Source organism: Truncatella angustata (assembly GCF_020726525.1).
Source record: "Truncatella angustata strain MPI-SDFR-AT-0073 chromosome Unknown BKA67scaffold_2, whole genome shotgun sequence".
Taxonomy (NCBI): Eukaryota; Fungi; Ascomycota; class Sordariomycetes; order Amphisphaeriales; family Sporocadaceae; genus Truncatella; species Truncatella angustata.
In genome coordinates, this window is record NW_025763382.1 from 105,075 (window position 1) to 123,454 (window position 18,380).

At 48.9% G+C, this 18,380-nt stretch overlaps 5 protein-coding genes across 5 annotated transcripts; all 5 read right to left on the reverse strand.

Moving 5' to 3' along the window:
* Positions 1-1,436: 1,436 nt before the first annotated feature.
* On the reverse strand, positions 1,437-3,720 carry BKA67DRAFT_551282 (uncharacterized protein). Its single transcript, XM_046101731.1, has one exon. It carries the CDS (start codon positions 3,270-3,272, stop codon positions 1,713-1,715), a length of 1,560 nt encoding a protein of 519 aa, XP_045960458.1. The 5' UTR covers positions 3,273-3,720; the 3' UTR covers positions 1,437-1,712.
* BKA67DRAFT_551284 (uncharacterized protein) lies at positions 3,702-4,333 on the reverse strand (the record flags this gene model as incomplete). Its single annotated transcript, XM_046101732.1, has 1 exon — positions 3,702-4,333. A coding segment is annotated over exon 1 (361 nt), but the record flags the coding sequence as incomplete, so codon positions are not given.
* Positions 4,334-5,540: 1,207 nt separating this feature from the next.
* BKA67DRAFT_551287 (TIP49 C-terminus-domain-containing protein) lies at positions 5,541-7,894 on the reverse strand. The gene is made up of 4 exons (XM_046101733.1): positions 7,431-7,894; positions 6,587-7,354; positions 6,184-6,515; positions 5,541-6,119 (listed from the first exon to the last, which is right to left on the reverse strand). The coding sequence occupies exons 1-4, from the start codon at positions 7,572-7,574 to the stop codon at positions 5,987-5,989; spliced, it is 1,377 nt and encodes a 458-aa protein (XP_045960460.1). The 5' UTR covers positions 7,575-7,894; the 3' UTR covers positions 5,541-5,986.
* A 493-nt stretch (positions 7,895-8,387) lies between these two features.
* On the reverse strand, positions 8,388-9,571 carry BKA67DRAFT_642406 (cutinase; the record flags this gene model as incomplete). The annotated part of the gene is made up of 2 exons (XM_046105799.1): positions 8,940-9,571; positions 8,388-8,876 (listed from the first exon to the last, which is right to left on the reverse strand). Exons 1-2 carry the CDS (start codon positions 9,120-9,122, stop codon positions 8,388-8,390), a joined length of 672 nt encoding a protein of 223 aa, XP_045960461.1. The 5' UTR covers positions 9,123-9,571.
* A 5,746-nt stretch (positions 9,572-15,317) lies between these two features.
* BKA67DRAFT_654579 (T-complex protein 11) lies at positions 15,318-17,315 on the reverse strand (the record flags this gene model as incomplete). Its single annotated transcript, XM_046106581.1, has 1 exon — positions 15,318-17,315. The coding sequence occupies one exon, from the start codon at positions 17,313-17,315 to the stop codon at positions 15,318-15,320; it is 1,998 nt and encodes a 665-aa protein (XP_045960462.1).
* Between the last annotated feature and the right edge of the window lie 1,065 nt (positions 17,316-18,380).

Here is an 18,380-nt window from a genome sequence, read left to right on the forward strand (position 1 = left end):
ATTATAGAGTTCCGTGGCAGTCGGTGCCTCATTGCGCGCACAAGCCTGGAAGCCCGTCGCTGTGTACAAGTCGCTTGTCGTGATGTGTGTTTTGTCTGTCGTCACTCGGATTCGGCATCAACCGCGTTTCTTTTGTTGAACTTGGGAACCCCTGACGCGACCCCAGCCCAGAGCCCAAGGCCTAACTGGGGGCGCCTAACTGGGGGCGCCGCACTTGTACAGTGCTGGTGTGGAGTAGTGCCAGCATGCACCTACTGTTTAGCGTCAGGAACAATGTACGGAGGACGAGTGCATACTGTATGGAAGTTACTGTGGTAACCTCAATCAACTCCAATCTCCGCACCGCCTGTTCGCTAGATGATAATCGTGTCTGCCACAAAAAGCATTTCCTTTACTGTAACCACAGAATCAAGGACCCGAGGGTCATGATAAGTAGATCAGCTCTCGTGTCCGCTACAAATTCACTTCCATAACTCCAAAGCCAGCCTATGGTGTACATGATAACCGTGTCCGCCGCGAAAGTATTTCCTCACTGTAACCGCAGAATCAAAGACCGAGAGTCATGTTAAGTCTGACTCTGATATCCACCAACTTGCAGATTCACTTCCATGAACCCGGGGCCTGTCGTCATGATAGACGATCGTGTCCGCCACAAAATTATCTCCATACCCCACGAGGTATAAGAGAGCCATGATATACTCTCATGTCCGCCACGAAATTACTTTTATAACCTCGGGGCCTGTCGTTGCTGTTAGACAACAGGGCCCGTCACATCTGTGCATCTATCAGCCTTCGCCTCTTTCACCCACAACCGTGTCATTGCTAAGAAGCAAGCCTGAATTTTATCGTTATTATCAACCTTCTAGGAACGCTCCTACGGTCCTTATGCCGATGTAGCCTTCTTCCATTAAACGCAGCACGTGAGTCTCCTCAAATGACAGCCATGAGTCCCATGGGCGATCAGCTTCATACATCAGTAGCCTATAGTTGCTCCAATTCAAACGTCGAGGCTGACCGGTTGCAGCTGCTTCAGAGCCTATCCCACCCCAGCCCCAGAGATTTTTTCTTCGCCTTGTTCAGCTATTCAGGAACCACAGGGGGGCTACTACTTCCTCCATCGCGCAGATGACTATCAGGATGCTTCGCTCGTGGGAGGCGTGGTGCTGGGTACCCTTGCTGGGTATCTTGAATGCTTTGATGGGAGACCGATACTTTTGGTCTTCCTACCATGGTGTATACTTTTAGCGCTGTTGACAAGTTCTCTTGCTCATCGTATGTATCTGTTCCAGGTATCTGTGTAGTGAAGGATATTGCCAAGTCACAGGAAAAGTGTAGTGTAGAGTACCTCTAAACCCCTGTTGTAGGACAGTTCACAGTAAAGTGAGTTTCAATGATTGTGTGTTACAACGACAAATTAACGATTTAATTTTTGGCTGCATACTTTCAAACTCAGCTCTGTTGCAAGATACACAGAAGTGAATGAGCTGTCATGAAATTTGATTCCTTCAGAATATTTGATCACTGGGCCACACAAGGGCAAAAGAAAATTATCTCGGTTACCTATTTATACAGGTCTAGCTTTTACACTGCGTATGACCACAACCGTCACATTTCCTTCACGAACCCATACCGGCGATCTGCAACCTGGGCAAATTCCGACATGGAATATTCGCACAAAAGCCGACGTCCTCACTCATGTACAAGTGCTGGCCTCAAACCGACCCCCTCCCAAACTGGCCACCTCTAACCCACTCCATGATCTCAAAGCCCAGCCGCCTTTCCAACTTCTCGTCCGCTACCACCATCGCAGCCCCGCCTTCCTTGATCTCGGGCACCCTCACGACCAGCACGCCCGGTCCGGCAAACTCCACGACATGGTTGGCCCTCAACTCATCATCCGCGCACGGCTTGATATAAACCGTCAGATCCGGCCCCACAATCCCGCGCCACATAGTTGCGACCCACCGCCAGTGGTCGTCCGGCCGGTACGCGTCCGCGATGTGCAGCTCTGCGGCACAGCGGTCTGTGATCGCGAGGGAGTACCCGGCGCTGAGCACGGCGACGGGTAGTTTTTGTGGGTATAAAGGGGGTTGGCTAGAGGTAGGCTCGGTGGAAAACGACGACGATTGGCTGTTATTGTCTGGGTCCGCCGTGCCTGCCGATGAGCCGGAAGGGCTCGGATGATGTGTGATGTACCTTACTAGCTCCTCCGATGTGCGGTGCCACTTGAGCATGCCCGCCTGGAACCTGGCGATGGGGCTGGCGAAGCTGTCGGTGTCATTCTCGCTCGACGTCCCGGCTTGTTTGCTGTTCTGTGCCTGGCTCGACTCGTGATCTGTCCAGGTCTTGACGGCACATTCACCGGATACCGACAGGGCTTTCTGGACGATAGTCGTGACTTCCCTAAGGACATCGGGTGGGGCACCCTCGAGTGCAATGATCGGACCTCGTGTCTCGAAAGATGGGACGCCAACACCTAGAGCTGCTAGAGGAGGACTGATGGCGCGCAGCATGTCAAGTCTGTAGAGCCACTGCGGCCTTTGGCTTGGCGACAGCGCATGTCCCCGAGGCGGCGGAGGTGGTGCGTTTGGGCTCATGATGATACCAAGGCCGACACCATGAGTGGCCGCCGTGGCTGTCGTGTTGCCAGACTCGGGATTCATACTTGGCGAGTGAGGCATCTGCGTTTGCAGGGGTGGTAGGCGTAGAGTCTCGTCGAAGCCAGGACCGTAGTTCGTGTTGTACGAGACACTTGGACGGGGAGGAGGTTGCATATGGGTCGGGCGGTACGTGCTCTGTTGCTGTTGCTGGTATTGCTGTGACTGCGGCTGTTGCTGTTGCTGCTGGTGTGGTGGTAATCGAGGCAGCGGACCTGGATCTAGCATCGGCGGTCCGTTCTTGCTATGACGGTTCTGTGCAAACCCTGGTTCTGCAGGGTGTGGTGCGCATCCCATGGGCGGACTGGCTGGTAGGTACGCTGCATTGGGGGCATTGTTGTGACGCTGCCTTTTGTGCGGTGGTGCTGACGGGCTCATCATGGTGTAGTCCTCTTCGACATCCCTTAGATACGGCTGAGTATATCGTCGTCCATGGTAATCCACACTGACCATGCTGGCATTGCTTCCACGTCTCATCAAACGATCCGTGTCCATGACTCTCGAGTTTGGATTATGTATTCCCGATCCAGGCGCCATGTAATTTGGCCCAGTCCCCATCTGGGGGCTTTGAGAAGGTAGCCCGGCCGCCATGGGTTTCGCAAAAGCAGGGGTCATAGCCGCACTGAAGGGGGTGTTTGGCGTGCGCGGTGTAGCGATGAATCTACCGCCACACTTCTGGCAGCGTCCCGGGTCGTCCCCCGCGGCAGTTCCCGGAGTCGGCTTGCCGTTCGCCCCGTTTTTGCCGCCGCGTCGCGGCTGGTACCGGTAGTCTGGGTACTGGCGCTGGTGGCGGAGTTTCTCTTCCTCTGCGAGGCGCTTCCACGATTCCTTCACCTCATCGGGCTGCTCGCGCCACTGCTCGCCTATGAGCTTGGAGATCTCTGGGTTCGCCAGACCGGGATGCTGAGCTGCGACTGAGGCCTGGTGATGTTGGCGATAAAGGATGAATGCTATTAGAGAGACAACAGGTATTAGTCAACCTGGCCGGAAGCAATAAACGTTCTCGTGCTGTATCACGATGAAGTAGAAAGCTTTTAATAGAAAAGAAAAGATGTGAAATACAGGACCTGTGCCCCTTGAAGAATTAAGGGGGATTAAATTTGACAAGAGCGAAACTTGATAATGGATATAATTCCTCTAGGGCCTCCAAGCGTCTTTCACCGGGCATCGACAGTCTTTGATAAAACACGACGGGAAGTGGGACAAAGGGGTATCCATGAGTTCGCCAGTGCCTGCGTTTGGGACATGGTACAACGTGCAGCTCATTGCGAGACAAGTGCCCCTGCTTGCCGTCAAATCAAATAAGAACATTTCAAAACGGTAACGAGGCCAGACGGAAAATAAAAGCGTTCAAACAATTGGATGGCAAAAGTGGGAAAAGTGTGAGGAAGCCAACTTGGGTTGGGAAGCAATACTGGAAAACGAGGAGAAATACTATATTTACCGTTTCTCGGTCTCGGAACTTTGGGCGCCTTCGTACAGAGGCATATCAATTCCCTTGGGTCGCCGGCCCCTCCAGGAAACGCTGATGAGTGTGAGCTACTTGGTGTGTAGAGATTGAGGTCTTGGAGGCGGATGTCCTTATTTGCTTCGTCGACGCTGATTGGGGCTGCCCTTTTGCGAGATATAGGTCCGTTCGGATTGTTCGTCAAAGTCATGGAGTGATCGTATTCCCGAAGAGGATCATGTCCATTATATGGTAGTCCTGACGTCGAAGTGACTGAAGGCGTAGGTCTTCGAGGTACATCTCGTTGGTCTGATACATACTGTTGAGACCGATATGGCAGAGATGGAGGGGTGTGGAATTCGTCTCGAAAATATGGTCGTGATGTTGCCTTGTGAGGTTGTAGTGTGCGCGAAGAACTATTCAGTGCCATTGCCGACTGGCTCACGGGCGGCTCAACCTGGTGAGCTGATTTTGTCGTGGTTGCTGTCGTGGCCGATAGAGCCGTTGACGAGCGTTCCGAGTCCGTAAGAGAAGAAGCAGATATAGAGTCTGATAGGCGGTGATTATGACGATTGTTGTGAGAGGAGTCGGGCGTATTAGGAGCATCGGTCATAGTGTTTGACTTATTTTTGTCCATGGATGTAAGTATTTATGAGCAAAGTCGGAAAAGCACAGATAAAACACGGTCTCTCTGGCAAACGGGTCGACAGCACAATAGGAGATGTGATAGGACAAACCAGCTCCAGGGGTCCGGACCATCGGGAGATGCCAATTGTAGTTCTTGACAAGTTAGATAATGTAGAGTTTAAAATTATTGACTGGGAGGGAAAGAGAGATAAATTAATGAGAAAAGATAAGGAAGGACCGCGAGATAGGCCGTTACCAAGGGCTTGTTGGCGTATGGTATTGTTCCTTCGTCTCTTTGTACATACTGGCATTGCCCCCATTCATGGAGCAACTGGACAATGATTCTGAGGCTCAGAGGTCAATGACCTTATGCTTTTCCTGCACTGATGGGGATATTCCTTGACCATTATGTGACAAGAGAGAGGCAGGCAAACTACAACCATAGGCAAGACGCAAAGAAAATATGATAGAAGGGGTATCGGATACTAGAGTTAGTCGTGTGGGCCACATGCAGACAACGCAACGAAATGCTTTACGATCAGTGGTTGACACTGGTTGGTGTCTCGGGAAGTATACTAGTGCAGAATGAAACCTCTTTTTTCTTTGTCCAGGGTTTGCACGCACGACCGTTTCCGGTCTGAATTGCACGAGGGCTTACAATTTCTCAAATTTTTCTTTCTCTCCACAAGAGCGAAGTGACAAGTAAACAAAGTCAAAGCTCGGCATTATGCAAAATGGAGAGCCATCCTTGTTGATGGAAATATCAATCGCATTACATCCACGGTTAATGCCTGGGGAAATACAATGGACAGTATTGGGGTTTGTTCGTTTCATGATCTCAGAGGAATGCCAGCTCCTAGGAATAAACGGCGTGGTATGCTCTAGCTCTGTTCGCCGCCTGGCATCTGGCGACAAAGGGATAATTTTCAGACGATATTTGCCAGCCATCAATTATGTATTGTCACCCTTGATTGTTCAAATTATGGTTGGGGACGTCCATGAATGTCTCTGGTGCACCGCGAGCAACAGACCAAAATGCGTTTATTGAGCGGACAGCCAGTCCTCAACGACGCAACAACTATGCATTAGACTCCGAAACACCGTACCAATTTTTACTCTCCATAACCAGGTTTCCCTTTATTCGCATAATACATTAGTAGGCTTTTGTGTCGTGGTGGGCAAATTTTGATGAGGCTCCTTCCCGCCCGTTGTCTCGGACGGTTCCATCGACAAGCACCAACAAAACAACAAGAATTTATATGAGGTAGCCTCGTCCCGTCTCGCCGCTCAGTAAGCTTGCGCTGCGGCGTGCATCAAGGAATAGTTCCTCGCACTCGGCGACATCTTTCAGATCGATCTGGCTGCGGCCATTTACGCGAGCAAGAATGCTGTGTTGGCATATCGGTTAGTACGGGGTGCATGGAATGAGGCCAAGTTGGAGGTGTTACATACCTTGCAGGGGTCAGCAATTGCAGGCAGTATCTCAAACTAATTCGAACACCGTGCTCGGCGATCTTATCAATCGCGGCATCGGTGATAGCAACGCCTTCGGTGGTGGACCGGATGCGCACAATCCTCTTGATTTCATCGGCATTGTAGGGCGTAGTGGGGATGATGAGCAAACGGGCAAGGAAGTCCGGAGGAATGCCGTGAGCAGCGACGGTGCCGTCCGTGCCACGAATGGAACACATGCCTCGGTTGGACGCGAGAACAACAATCGGAGAGATGGAAGTCTCCAACGCCTTGTTCAAATATGTAAAGCACTCAATGTCGAGCATGTGGGCCTGGTTTTGTGATATGTTAGTTGACCACCTTTGCCGCAAAGCATTTTCTTGGGGAAGGTTGTTCTTGTTACCTCATCGATGAACAGAACGCCGGGAACGAGCTCTGCGACACCTTGATCAATGTACTTGCTGACAACCTTGTTGATTTCGCTGCGCAGCTTGTCGGTGATCTCGGTCAACTTGGGCTTCATGAGCTGACCCATCATACTCATAATATCTTGACCTCCTTGGGGTCGGGCGTTGGCAACATCAAGGTCGTGCAGGGTGACGTCTTGGACAATCTCCTTCTTCTTGTGCACCTCTCCCTTGGGGATGGGCACATATTCCTCGGCCTCGAGATCGAACTCGGTCGCATAGGCATCTGACCTTCCCACTCTCTTGCAGGCGCCCGTGTTTGCTTCGATGTAGATGACATCGCCAACCGTGACTCTCTCCTTCTGAATGGCCTCGTAGATGCTGGGGTCTAGTCGGAGCTTCTTCTGGCCCTTTGCGCTCTTGAGTCCGATGAGCAGGGTGCTGATGGTCTTTCCATAGCCACCCAGGGGGTTCTCTGCCTCCTCGGGAGTGAGCTCGGTGACCTCGCCCTCGTAGACCTCTTTTGTTTCGCGGACTTTCAGGCCGATGGCTCTTCTGAAGTTCTCCATGAGGACCTCGGTCTTCTTGACTTCGGTCGAGTAGATCTCGCTGCCAACAATGGGGCAGAAGGGTATCTTGGTTCCCAGTTCGTGGCTGAGCGCGAGCGCGAGTGCCGTCTTTCCGGTGCCGGGTCCTCCTGCCAGTAACACACCGCGGCCTGCCATCTTCTGAGCTCGGATCAAGTCGACAACAACGCCAGCAGCCTATGGGTCAAAAAATACTTGTCAGCCTCGCAGTATGGCTTGGGAAGCTGTGATATTGCAGTCAGGTTGCACCTACTTCTCGGGCGCCGGCCTGGCCGACGAAGCCGCTGGCTTGCTTCTCGGCTGTGCCATCTGACTTGAGTCCCAGCCCCTTGATGTGGGTGTGCGCCGCTGTGCGGTTTTCGCGATTGTTGCCCTTGACTTCACTGATTTGGACCATGGTGACGAAGCGGCTTTGTCGATATCGAGATGCGGAAGGGTCGTCGACGATGGGAGAAGAATGATTGCAAATAAAGCGGCTCGGTCAAGGTCAAGAAATGCGACGAAACTCTGCGACCGTGGGGAGGGGAGAGAGGGAAAAGGCTGGAGTGAAGTGAAGCGAAGTTCTGGTTTGTCGCAGAAATGCTACAGTCCGTCAGTGAACTCTCAATGGCCGGGCCCTTTTTTTTAGGAGCTCTAATAACGTTACGGATCCGTACAGTAGCAGGCAAAAAGGCGACGGAAAGCTCACGGAACTTTTGGCGACGCGCTTAATTTAGTGTGGCTCAACCTGCAGCTTGAGTAACACTACGAGCATCAAATGCATGCTGGTCAATAATAAATATGCTGCGCCACATCTGCTAAGTTATACTTTTCTGACTTTGCACCAAGTCAAGACCCGCTTTAACTACTAATATCCGTTGGAAAACAAACATCCACAACAATGTTGAGGGTATACTCTTCCCGTAGATGCCCCAGCTTGACGTCCTTGCGTAGGCATTTCATCATAGGGGGGCATTTGTAAACCATTTGTGTCAAACTAGTTCTTGGCATTGTTTCCATATCACAAAACAGGTAGCACGCAAACTCTCAAACGTTCCGCAATCTGCTCGTCGAGCAGCATCCAACCATCGCTTCTTGTGCTTGGAGATGGATTGGTTCGAGGATGAAAAATAATAAAAAGAGACTTAAAAAAAGAATTTGGTTTGAAGAAAAATACAAATAAAAAAAACCTGTGTGTTGCTAGTCACCACGCGAACCTTCTCCATATTATTTACATGAACTTGGCGAGGTCAACCTGCTCCTTGATGAACGCAGCACCAGAAGGCACGCTAGGCCTGTAGTTGGTGTGTGCCGAAGTAATATCCAGCGTGCCATTGCACACTAGGTCACCCTGGTTACAGAAGACCTTGGTCTTGCTGGCCGCGATGTTGGGGATCTTGTTGCCATCCTGCTGGTAGTATGTGTCACCAAATGTCACGGCGGCGGTGATATGCGAGATGGTGGAAGCCGACAAAGTTTTGATCGCCGCGTGAACCATGGCTGCTCCCTGGCTGTACCCAGCTATGACGATAGCCGCATCGGGACACTTTGTGGCGGCCTGTGTAAGCTGAGTGCCCCATTGTTTAGCATATGCAGCCGGGCATCGCCCATCTTCGTAGTTGCCCCCTAGAGTGGCTGGGTACTCGACGCCCTGCACGTAGAGCTTCGTTCCGTAGTAGGCACTAACCGCGGTGGCGAGTTGTTGTCCAGGCATGTCGCCCTATAGTTGTAAAGTCAGCCATGGGCAAAAGTGACCAAGCAAGTAAACAGATGATCGACGTACAACATTGCCAGACTGAGTAGAGCCACGGGCGAAGAAAAGGAGCACATCGTTGCAGCCGTTCTGAACATACTCGTCGGATGTTGTTCCGTATGTCTTGCGCTCTTGAAGCTCCTGATAGTCAATGGGGCTCGCGTCGGCGACAACCAACAACAAGCTGGCAAGGACTGAGAACGAACACTTCATCTTGGCTCTGTTGGTTGATCCGCGAAGACAACTCTGGCACCTTATTTTCAAGTAACACGGGGCTTATCAAACTACCAGACTCAACTGTCCAACTACTCGGACATAACCCAGAAACTGGTGCAGCGCGCGACTCATATAGTGCCGTGTTGGGAATTTACTTGACGGTAGAACTCGCCTTGCTGCTGTTCAGATGCACATCTGAGAGTTGTATACTCGACCAGGAAAGTCGATCGTCGCATGGCTTGGCGCCTGCCCCATCCGGACGGGACCGAGGGAGACCCGGGTCTGTGGGGCCCGGTGACAGCAAACCATTAACCAAGAAAGTGGTCAGGCTGGGAATTGGCCGAGATGGTTGAAAGGTGTCGAAATAAGCATTGGGTCAGGTTAGATCGGCATTTCCCCTTCTGGGCGCTTTTCCATGCAGGCCAGGATCCGAGCATTATGGTAGCGTTGTATTCTTGAATCTTTTTGGAAACCACATCGTTGGGCGTAACAGGGATAGCACTAGGTTAGGATAGTCTAGTCCCGACTTCCTGGTCACATCGTGACTATCAGTCGTCCATTTGAATAATATAAACTAAATTAACTTATACTTCAATAAGCGGTCTTTTTATGCAATAGTAGTTATAATAAGCTGCATGTTTGTTTTATTTATGATCAAAGTTAGTATGTTTAGTTTCTCTAATGTTCGTCACTTCTTATACCATGTTGCTCTTTCATACAAATTTATATCCTGACTTAAATTCCCAATCTTCAAGAGAGTCTCTGAACATCTCGATTAAACGCACGACTTCGACCGTAACGCGTCTTGGCATGCAGATAGCCAAATATACTGTGCATGAGTCAGACTCTGAAGATGGATTTGGGGTAGATAACTTTGATGTAACTCAGAGATAACATAAGCACGAACTCGAACAAGCCGAAAGAGAATATCGGGAACAGACTTCCGCAGTCCTGAAATTGTGCAATTCTTCGGATCTGGAGTACCTCGGTATATGTAATGAGTTTCGAATGTGACATCGACTAAAACAAAAGCTATATTATGTACTGAGCGGATGGCGACATATCCCCGCCGAACAACTTGTCGGATGAAAACAAGTACACGAGGAAAAGGGTTTATGAGCTATCCATCAAATTCATCCTAGGTGTCAAAATGAATTTCCAGGAATATAAACATGCTTGTGGCATTTTGCTATAGTACGAGTATCCATTCAGACCAAATTTAGCCAAAAGAAAAAGACCAGGTGTGCAGATATGATTGCATGTAAAGTTTTACCGACGGCGAGATCACTGGCACAGCCTTCGCTGATCCTGCGGTCCCGTCTGTATCCACTGGGCCGCACTAAACAGTGACAACACTCAACATATCTTGGATAAGCCGTTTCGACAAGGTGTTGGTCTCCCTGCTGCAACGGCACTGTGGATGTGAACCCATCTTTTACAGGGTGGAAGCCTCGTATGTTAGCCACCATGTTCGAAAGCCAAGATGCCAAGGAAAGAACTCAGGCAGGTAGTTACCCAACGCCGATGGTGGTGGTCCCTTGGTTTGGCATGTTCTGTGCATTTTTGGCCAATATTGTGTTAGCTTGATCCAGGTCTGCCCAGTTTTTGGATGCGCGTCCGCTGCCAGTCGTAGAGCATTTGCCGTATGGAACTTTCCGTAATTGCTCTAGGTGGATAGGCTCTATGCAATCGAGGGAATGGGCTGCAGGACTTTTCATAATGTTGTCTTAGATGCTTGCTATACCCAGAATAATGGCTACGAAGAGAACGGCGGGCCCAAAACTTGTGTCCTTAACACTGGGTATGTTTTGGAGAAATTAGGTAGAACTCAATTATATTTTGTACCTTCAGCTACCATTCTTAGAGCTAAAATACACAGAAATTAAGAGAGAAGATAAAACAGAGAACAGGTTATGAAACTTAAGGATGATTTAGACAGTATACCTGGCCCTTTGTCTATAGTCCTTTACCTTATTCCGCTCCAGATTTTTGATCATTCGTCTCATTATTGCACCTGATCACCTATACTAGTTACTCGTAACTTTCAAAAATTATCAAATAAGCCACGAGTGGTTTCAAGTCATCAGCTGGAAGTCTTACAAAGTACTACTCCAAAAATTCGCTAACCGTATTAAAATACCATACGGGCTTTGCAGGAAACCAATCATTCTTGGCACTGCGTAGCCGTTCGTGGTTTCATTCTAAATTTCGCCAAAAGGCCCTTCTTCGCTTGCCATCGAGGTAACTAGTTCATGAAATTTTCCCTATCCAATGTTGCATACGAACCTTGTGCCCCGAACTGGAATCTGACTTGCCAGGTGCACATGCTGCATACACGGGGCTTGCAAACGATCTGACATGATGCCGCCATAACGTCTTACGGGCATTACGACCGGCAAGCGCCAACGACTGGCAACGGTACTTGGTCACTATGCTCCTATTCCCGACAGCCGGTAGACGCCATGATTATGAGTTTAATATAACCAAATCGAACAGTGGGTTCTGTTCTACGCCGTGTTTGCATCATAAGTGCGCTAATTAACATCTTCTACACCTAAGAACCGCATGGATTACAAGCGAAGGCTGTGTTCTAGGTATAGCTTCTTCATCAAGGGCTGGCGTTACTGAAGACAACATACTATATCTTGATGTTAATTTAGTGCCTAAATTGTAAAGCACAATAGATACACTAGCAATACGCAGATAGCTTGTTTATTCAATGCCGAAACCATCCAGATATAGAGTATTCCTTTTCTGCATCATAGAGCTTTTCGCCCACCATTATCAGAAATTGTTAAGATCATTTCACGATTGTTGTGGTTATAATAACAACAATAACACTACATAAGCTGTATGCTGTGGCATAGAGTTCCTCCAGGGCCTACAATGAAAGGAGGCCCTCACTCGCAGTTTCCATCTCATTTGGATGCTTGGAATGTCTAATAAGGGAATACAGTATAAAAGTAACTTTGGAGCTATAGTCGAAATACACAATATAGTACGCCTTATAGCTAAAGATGGTCCCAACAAGACGGCCACTATATGGGCGACAGCTAAGATTGCTACTCCGATCTAAAAAATCTCATTCTGCCCACGATCAGAGGTAGCACAAGGATTGAAGATTACAAAAACCCTGAGATCAACAGGATATGAAGCACAAACAGAGATATTGAAACATAGAAACACACTTTTTGAAGATCAATTTGCCCTCTTTTCTATTAGATAATATTGGAGACCATAGCAGCGCACAAATGGTCACTCGTCAAGTAATTAAGGCATATAAAAGGGACTCTACAAGTAATTACCGACAGACGCAAATAGGCGATTGTGGTCACACTTCACTGTCCTGGGCCTCGAGTTACAGGTTAATAAAGCAACATAACAACGTTTTGAAAGGTAGCGCTAGTGTGAATTCATAGGATGCTTCAATATTGAAGACTGTCGTTGTGGTGGGTGGCTAGGGGTGGGCATAATGATATTGTCGTGCTCTGCTCAAACAGGCAGTTTTAAGGTCGATTCGAAGAATATACCGGGGCAAATACCGCTGTTAAGGGCGACTAAGGAAGGACATAATCGATTTCCGGCTGTTAAAAAAGCATAACAGGACCCAAAGCGGCCGATGTTATTTTATCATTTCGGGAATATAACATAATCTGTTCTGACAAGTTCGTGCTTTAATACTAGTCTAGCCAGAAACGATTCTCTAATACTATTCGTCAGGTTGTTATACTAATGCAGACGCAGAAAACTTCGAGGATGAGACATTAATGTTATAATGGGACATAATAAGCCTAAAGCAACCAGCTATCATCTTAGCTATAGCGAATCTATCTTCTGCAGATTATGCGTAGCAGGTCTATGAAAAGGTTTTTATTGAGATTGAGTAGTTCTGGGAGAGGGACACCAGGACACGACAAGGAGCATTTTAGAATTAGGAACAATCCAGCACGCTTTAGAAGCGATACTAAACACAAAAGATCACGACTTATAGCTATAGCACTCTCGTAAAACTAGCCATAAATACAGTCATTGGAGTCACCGGCATTACATAGTGATTTGTTTTATCTCATGAGCGTTTCGTGTAACATAGTACTCCTTAATACTGTCTGCTCAAATCGAACATTTGTTGATTGAATAAAGGCAGGCACGGGATGTCGAAGTGAGCGTCGTTATTGTTCCTCGTATATAATTCCAATACATAAAATGGCATGTACGGTACCGTTTCTGCTACAAAATGGTTGAAGTCAGGTACGGACAGAACTAATGTCGCACTGCCCCTTATGGAACCCGCCTGGCTACAGGATCATATTGTCTTAGGGATAGCAACTAGTAAGTGTGCACACAGTGTATGTTTGTGCCTGATTATTAACTAGACATTTTGATTTCTACACCTACTAAGATAATTCACTCATGACTCTGTTCGTCTCCTCATGAATACGATACGTCTCAAAGCACTCGCTCCACGCGTAGAAACAGAGGCGCGCAGAAAAAGTTCTCGCTCGAGCATACGCAGATCTAAGTATTTCAAACGCTTTCTTTACACACATGATCATGAGGTTACCCATCGTCTTGCCGAAATAACAAAGACAGAGGGATAAAATACCTGGCATTTTGCACTGTACTACCCGCGTCATCAAACCTGTCATAGACCACGGCCGGTCACTCTACAACTCTGAAATCCTGCCCAATATTGTAACGGTCGACGCACAAGGAACGAGAGTTGACAAGCTAAACCTCAAGAAAAACCCGCCGTAGAAACACGCCTTACTATGCAGCACGACTAAATGAGTGTGTTTCTGCTTCAAGGATCAAGTAGCCAGCCAGCAAAGCCTAAGGGGCTGAAGTAGCAATTAGACATCGTGGCTGTGAATCATCAAACGATGCGGTCGCTTGTGCGGCTTATAGCCGTCCCCTCATTCGTGCATGAGGCTGCAGCCACTCGGCCGCCGATCCCGCGCTCTGGCCTTTCCTTCTCGCCTGCAAACATAATCCGTGTGAAGCCACTGCGTGCGTTCGTCCGCACTATCACGTACACAAAGTGCGTGCATGTCTCTAATAATAACCCTTTTTTTTCGTCCCTTGCCGCTAGCAATCATTAAACCGAAGTTATACCCCGCAATCCTGAACCTTGATTTTCCTTTGTCTCATTGTAAGTCTTCGTTTTCAGTGGTCGCATATGTCGTGTGAGAATGGTTCATGCATGTGGGGAACACACTCTGCTTCCTTGCTTACTTGCTACCATAGTTTGGAAATAAACAGGCAAAATAGTGGATAGAGTAAGTAGGGCGAACAAGAGAACCTTACGAAAAGCAGAGACATATATCAGCTCATATGTGATAAGCAGGTAGGCAACCTTAAACAAATGGGGCGAAATGGTTTCATGCAAGCAAGGGCGAGTGCGATAATTCAAATATCATATGGAAAGTGTGGTGGTAAGGTCAGAAACATGATTGCCCATTTGGATTTTTGCATCTTCTTAGGCTGAGACATTTATGACAGCCCGATCCGGGGTTTCAGCCGCTCCGGCAAGGCCCAGTTTCTTGCCTTGCCTGCTCATAACCCATTGAAAAGGGCACTATGCAAAAAGTATCAAACGCCATCACTGCCAGCCAGTTCGCACAGAGGCGCCACCAGATCACTACCACGAATCGAATGGGACAGATATGGATTGGTGCGGGATATGCAATGAGTTATTAAGTATGCAACGTGGTCTATTGGTATCTAGTTCTTCCTCCCGAATGAAAGCACACTGAATGAGCACCGCGAATCGTGTGCGCTACACGCACCCAAGTGCCGAAGAGCCATGCAGTGGCGAGCTCCTTTTGTTATTCAATGCACTCCAGTATTTCGCCAGAACGCCCCATGGCGGAATATGCTTCCCAGTCTCGAAACAAAATCCGCAAGTCTAATCTGATAATCTGCGCTCTCCTTGTGAGTTAACAGAGGGAATCCAATACTCCTTAAACCCCGATTTATGCCAATGAAAAAGAAAGCCAATGATGCTTGATTAAAGTCGACTATGACCGGGTATTGATGTCGTGTATGTTGTGAATGAAGATAATGATGCAAGTGCTCCAAGAACGGCCTGCGAATTAATGCCCGAACTCTCTCGATAATGATCGCCTGGATGCTGTTGAGAATGAGGTAGATGGTATTAAGCGTTTGGTCCAACTGAAAGGCCTGTTTGCTGGTTTAAACCGATGTGTCCATTTCGTCGGAGACTTCGGTTTGGTAAACAAGGCCTGCCCAGACTCTCCAATGGAGAATACCCAGATGTGTTAGCCTCGTAGCCATATCTTCGATTCCACCTTCCTCCCGTGCTTCGCGCAGAGAGCTTTCTAGAGTGTCATGCTCTGAGCTTCGGTCCCGTGGGCCGTCCCAGGCGCGACCAGGACCGTGGATGCGACCACCTGTGGCAATTGAGAACAGGTTGACTCCTGTATGGGCCCTGAACTCCTTTACACGCTCTTGCAGCTCTGCGAGCAGGCGAGCGTGGAACTGAAGCTCAACCTCCTGGAAGATTCGCGAATCTGGCTCACCCAAATGTTGGTCAAGCTCATCCTCAAATTGTAACAAGACATCTTGAGGGGCATCTGTGAATCGGAAGATCTGTAGCGCCAATGAGTCCTTCATCGCCTTCCACTTAAAACCTGGCCTGACGGTGGCTGGAGATGTGCTGAGAAGAGCTGTGAGTGAGTTGTAAAGGTTTTTCGACTTCGTCCTGAAATCTACCGGACTCGAAGTCGAAGCGCTAGGCAAGATCATAGAAGATCGAGGAGAGGATGTAGCCGACCCGGCTGAGGAAAAAACCAGACTTGAGGGTCTTGAGCCATTAAAGTTGAACTCAGAATCGTCGTCGGAACCGGCGGTCAGGAAGCCCAAAGCATCGGAGAAAGGGGTCGCGAGGTAGGGCGTTGGGATTGCGGATTGCCTGTACTTTCCCTCCAACTCTTCAAATGTTCGCATGCAGACCTCGAGATTGACCGCATCCATCATATCGGCTCGAAGTTTCAACATCCGCTCCTCATCAAATAGGAATGTGTTTGGGAGCAAATCGGGGTTTGAAGGGAGAACGAGCTTGGAAAGAGCCTCAAAGAAGATGGCCATCTCCCCGAATGCAGCCCGGGAGGCAACATCCGGCTGGCACTCGAGAGTAGCTAAATGGTACCATTGCTGAGCTGGTAGTGGCTCGAGCTTGCCAGACTGGATCTTCTTCCGGAAGAACTTTTGCTCAAAATGCACAGTATCCTCAATCAGAATTGGTCGGAGACATCTGATCTGGTGGTTTGCCACGTCCAGCTTCATCGCCTCCAAAACACTAAGCAGACTGCGCATACCCTGGACGAGCTCCTCCATATTGTTTGTGCGGTTTCCATTAGTAAGTTGAGTGTACATCTCCTCGACCCACTCGTCCCGCATAGGGGCGCAGTGAGACTTTAAGACGCTTGACAACCATGACGCGAGCTTCTCTAGATCTGCAACGCCCTTGTTGAATTGTTGCATAAGCAAATCGACATTGAGCCCTTCATCCAGATATGCCCGGTCCCTCGCTGGCACAAGGGTCTGGATGATTTCCTTGACGGATCTCAGCAGGAGTGGTAAACACCAATCACGATTGTGGAACTGCTGTTGAAACTCGATGGGATTGGATATGAACTGCTCCAATTGTGAGCGAAGAGTCGTCCAGAATTGATTGGCTTTGTCTTGTTTCCTCCTGCCCTTCTCTCCGTCAAGGTTGGGCCTGAAGTGAAGCTCTGGGTCGAAGTTGATATCGTGCCGTAATTTTGGGTTATGGACAATTTTATTCACGTCCAATTCACTCAGGGTAGCTTTTGTTACAGGTGGCTCTAGTGGCCGGGAGGATTGAGGTCGACGGGACTCCTGTGCGTGGTCCCGGGAAAGTCTCTTTCGTCCATCTTTCAGGCTTTGCGTCCGTGGTGGCCCATACTCTGATGTGTTCGATCCTGTGGAGGGATTACGCAATAGCTGGGGAGCCTGCGCACCAGGTGCGAAGAGGTGACCACGGGGGGAGTCATTTTGGGTATATGTCACTTGCTCCTCTACCTGAGGACTTGGTGTTTCCGCTTGGCTAGTCGGTTGCTGGATTTGATCGTCATGTGTGTTCGGGTTCGGCTCAGAGAACCTCCTCTTCCCGCTGCTCTCGATTCCTCCGGCGCCTTGGTCGCCCATTCTCCTATTTGTCCAATGGCCGTATTCCTCTATTCCCAAGATGTAAGAACGCGCAGGATAGCGTTTAGAAAGCGAAGCGAACGGTAGGATGTTCCAATAGCTTCCAAAAGTAAGACCTCCTAGATCGGCAACCTGGAATGGCGGATGATAAAGGAGTGTGGCTTTCTGCCCAAGGTGGATCAGCTTAGGACTCTATATGACAAGTTACAAACACGATGCAGCTTTCAAGTCTCGGTTACATATGGGAAGGTCCCGTGAGTGGACTGAGCGGATACTTGCAGCATGTGCGCATATGTAACCTCGTGTGATTCGAAGGAGGTATCGAGAAAGTGGTTTGTACTTCTGGAAAGCGTAATGGCTTTGGGGGCATCACATACAATTGGATACGTGTAAGTTGGGCAGTGACTATGAGTCAAACCTAGCCAACTAACAACTGGTGAGTTACAGCGAGACTTGATGTTTGCAGGTATGCTTGAAGGAGCGTTCAGACAAGGAGCTGTCCGTGCCAAAGGAGTGTGTGGATTGCAAGCGAACAAAGGAAACCACCGCAGACAACTCAAGCTTGCTTGGGATGGCAGATGAAGACAGAAATAAGTGATGTATGTATGTATGTATGTACGTGATAAATTGGCAAAAGGGAAGGAGAGGGAAAAGAAAGAAGAAAGTAGTTACGGGAAGAGAGTGTCCCTAAAAGAAGTAATCAAAACCGCAAAACAATTTACCAGAATACCCACGGGCGGGTTAAGGGGTGTGCAATGTGGACATGGTCTGGTTGGGAAATGAGAACCATGAAGCATGAGACTTAATGCGCCGCCGCCATTGCGCCCACACCACAACGGATCTTGAGGTGGCTCGCAAAGCAATTCCAGAATGGAGTGGTGCTATGGCATTTGCAGCGCTTGGAACGCTGGAGCGCACGCCCTGAACGCAACAGATCCCTGAGTGAATGGATCCCTTTCGGCGCCTCCTTCCCGCAACCTTTGTGATGGGTCTAGCTTGGCTACTTAAGCTATGGCTATGTATGTACGGATATGTACGTACGAGTCACGGACCGCTTCGAGTGAA